Raw genomic sequence first — 4,133 nt, forward strand, 5'->3', positions numbered from 1 at the left:
CAGAGGTCTTCAAGAGTCTGACATATTCAGAGGCAGATGCTCACAACTAGCCATTGAACTGATCATGGGGTTCTCAATGGAGGAGTTAGAGTGAAGACTGAAGGAGCTGAAAGGATTTGCGGCACCATGAGGAGAGCAACAATACCAACCAACCACAGCTCCCAGGGTCTAAACCACCAGCCTGGGAGCACTTAGGGAGGGATCCAGGGCTTTAGCTGAATATGTAAGAGTGGAGGGCCCTGCTGGGCATAGGTGGAAGATGAGAACCTTGACCTCATGAGGTTTGGACGCCCCAGGGGGTGGGAATTTTGAGGGTGGGGAGGTGGGAGTGGGGGGGGTAGATAGAGGTTACATCCACAGAAAAGAAGGAGGAGGGATGAGGGGATTGGGGGTTCCTGGGTGGGTGGGGGATGGGGTAAGGGGACAACATATGAAATGTAAATAAAGCATCCAATAAAAAATTTAAAAAAAAATAAAAAATGAAATTACAGATTTGTCCTTAGAACTTTATCCAAGAGAAAGGAAACATATTCGCTGTATTTTTTTTTGCAAATATCCTTTAATATCCTTTGCAATTTTATTAGTCTCAACCCCAAATTGGAGATTATCTGCTTGTGAATAATTACAGACAAAATGTGTGTATCCATATGACTAATACTCCACAGTGAAAGGGAAGAAGCTATGATGAATGCTGCAGTGTGGAACCCCAAGTCAGGTCCAACACAGTGTGCTTTCATTCATATGGAGTGTTTGATAAAAATAGCTACAAAGCTAGGAAGGAGATAAACGAAGCTGAGATCCTCCCTATGCCAGCAGTGGGGAGAAGAGCTTGTTGGATCTCGGCTTGGGTATTAGATCCCTTCCAAGTGTCTTGATCAGCAACTGGGTTAATAGGCATGTGACTTTTTTTGTTTTACATATATCTGTGGAGTTTGCTAAACGAGTGTTTAGTATAATGATAAAAAAAAGCAAAGATGGATTTGTTTATCTGCTTGATTCTGACAGCATGAACACAGGCTACATAGCTTAGAGTCCATTGGAAAGTTACTTTTGAAATGAGTTAGAGGCTGATGGAGGAGGAGGGACCCTCTCTAAATGCATCTTTTCATGTACGCATGGGTTTTGAGTTATACTGATGTTTTACAGTTATTACAGTTATTTCAAAAAGCATGATCATATAATTGTTACGGTACATTAGTGGGGCCAGTCCAGGCAAACCATTCCACCTGATGCTTTAAAGATTTATTTTTATCATTTTAAGTTTTCTCGTGTGTTTGTGTATATGTATGTGTGTGTGTGGGGTATGTACACATGAATGCAGATGCTGTCTTATTTAGGATTGCCTATTGATGTTATTAAACAGGACAAAAAGCAACTTATGGAGGAAAGGGTTTATTTTAGCTTGCAGTTCCAATCACAGACCATCAATGAAGGAAATGAGGGATCCTATAGGGCAGGACTAGAACTCGGAGGCAGGAACTAACGTAGAGGCCATGGTGGAGTGCTGCTTACTGGCTTGCCCCCCATTGCTTGCTCAGACTTTTTTCTTATAACACCCAGAACTATCATCTCAGGGTTGACACCATCTACAGTAAGCTGGGCTTTCTCATATCAACCATCACTCAACAAACTACCCTACAGGCTTGCCCACAGGTCAATCTGATGGGAATATTTTCTAAGTTTAGGTTCCTTCTTCTCAGATGATATAATGTCAGGTTGACATAAAATTAGCTAGCACAGATGCCCTTCAAGACCCTCGGTGTTGGGTCTCCTGGAGCTGGAGTTACAGGTGGGTGTGAGTGGCTGACGTAGATGCTGGGAGCGGAATTGGAGTTCAGCAGCAAGTACTCTAAACTTCTGAACTGTCTCATGAGCCCTGCCCTACCTGCTGTTTAGACTGTAGTCACATGATTAGTGTGGTCTAAAGCCTTATGGAGCTGCTTTTTGGAAGCCAATAATGGCTGCCTGACTTCCTGCTGTGTTCTTCACCTTTGCATTGGTAGCCATCCTGAGATGGGTGGATCCACACCTTGGAAGCTGCCATCATCTTTGCATACATAATGGAACACAGTTACATTTACACACATACACACACACACACACACACACGAATGCACATGCACACCCACATGTACATAAACACATACACACACACATACAAATACACATACACACATGCACACACACAAACACACATACACACATACAAACACATGCACACATGCATGCACACACACATACACACAAACACACGTACCACTTACACTGACATACAGACCCATCGACACACATACACACACACCCATGCACATGCATACACATAAACACATACACACACATGTACACACACACACAAAAACACACACACATACACACACAAAGACACATCCCACACATACTGACACACAGACAAAATGACACAGGCACATTCACATACACATTCACATAAACACACACATACACACACACAAACACATCTCACACACACAGCACACATACACACAAACACATATGCACACATGCATGCACACACAAAGACACATCCCACACACACTGACACACAGACACAATGACACAGGCACATTCACACACACATGCACATACACACACACACACACACACACACACACAAACACATCTCTCTCACACACACACACATGCATACACACAAACACATATGCACACATGCATGCACACACAAAGACACATAACACATACATAAACATACACACAAACACACACACACACATACACACACACACACTATGAGTCTGGGTATCAAACTCCAGTCCTCATGCGTGTAAAGCATGTACATTACTGACTAAGCCAGCCCCTCATCCCCTGGGGTACTTTTCAGTGACCTAAGTCATCTGAGTAGTCAGAACAGACAAAAGTGAAAATATCCCTATTGCTTCTTTCTCTGGGCAGTTTTGGATGGTTCAAATTTTTTTTCCTCCTGCACTTGAGAAGATTAATAACCATGATGCTGGTCTGAATGGCTGTCTAACCGGTCAGCTCTTCAGCCAAAGTTTCTTCTTTGGATTTGTAAAATATATTTTTTTTTCATTTTTAGAAATTTTATTTGACATTGCTTAAGACTGTAAGCCACCCCAAGACTTTCAATTATTTGAGTAATTCCTTTTTTATATCTTCCATCTCCTATGCCCCACACCCTCTTCTGAGCCATCGTAAGGAAGACATTTTGGAACCTTTCCTTTCCATCTGCACTCTGACCCTGGAAGTTGAAGGAGGTCATTGTCACATCATCACTTGCCAACCAATCAGGGGGAACCTCCCTTCACTAATCTTGCTATTTCATAGACGTTCTCAGGCAGCTTCAATGGAAGGAGGGAGCCAAGGAGGCCCTCTGTAAGTCTGAAGATGATCATCACAACATGGATTATGTACATCTTTGCCCGGAAAACCGTAGGGCTACCCTTCCCTCCAAGGGTGAACTCGGTGAGTGGTGGTGGCAGCGATATGGACCTGTGGCCAGCCCATCTTCATCTTTCTGCACTCCTGCTGTGCTTCAGAGACACCTCATCTCATGTCACACTGGTCTTAGTGGGGAGGGTGGGAGCTGCTCTCTGTGGTTTCTGAGGTGTCATCTTACCAATTTGTTCCAGGACATTGAAGTTGAGGAAAGTGAGGCTGTATCCGTTGTGCAGCACTGGTTGAACAAAGTGAGTAGAAGTCTTCTGTGACTCATTACCCAAAGTTCTAGACTGCAGGGATAAAGAGGAGCCAGGAATCATGTCTTCACTCGCTATACAACTAGAAACTCTTTTTTCTAAAAAACAAAAACAAAAACAAATCCCCCCCCAAGAGTATTCATTCTAATATCTGAGAGGATGTAGGGTTTTGGGCTGGTAAGAGAAGTGCTGGCGTTGTTACTCACTGTCTTATCAACCTTCTATAGGAGGGAACTGTGCTCAGGTGGTCCCAGGAGTACCTTGGTATAGGGCCCAAGGGCTTAGTGGAGCTTCCCAGAGATTCCAAGGGGAATAGCAATGGGGAGCTTTGTGTAAAAGCTTTAGTAATGGAGTGAGAGTTGTGTGTGTATGTGTGTGTGTGTGGTTGTAAGTGTGTGTGTGTGTGGTTGTGTGTGTGTGTGGTTGTAAGTGTGTGTGTGG

General features: G+C 43.6%; 1 protein-coding gene across 1 annotated transcript in view; it reads left to right on the forward strand.

The window, feature by feature from the left end:
* Window positions 1-3,325: 3,325 nt before the first annotated feature.
* Spata19 (spermatogenesis associated 19) overlaps window positions 3,326-4,133 on the forward strand; it is a 5,010-nt gene continuing 4,202 nt past the window's right edge. The window contains exons 1-2 of the mRNA XM_028763952.1: window positions 3,326-3,459; window positions 3,627-3,683. Of these exons, the coding sequence (XP_028619785.1) occupies window positions 3,382-3,459; window positions 3,627-3,683 (135 nt within the window). The 5' untranslated portion in view covers window positions 3,326-3,381. The remainder of the gene's footprint in view (window positions 3,460-3,626; window positions 3,684-4,133) is intronic.

Source organism: Grammomys surdaster, unplaced genomic scaffold (assembly GCF_004785775.1).
Source record: "Grammomys surdaster isolate TR1022 unplaced genomic scaffold, NIH_TR_1.0 140, whole genome shotgun sequence".
Taxonomy (NCBI): Eukaryota; Metazoa; Chordata; class Mammalia; order Rodentia; family Muridae; genus Grammomys; species Grammomys surdaster.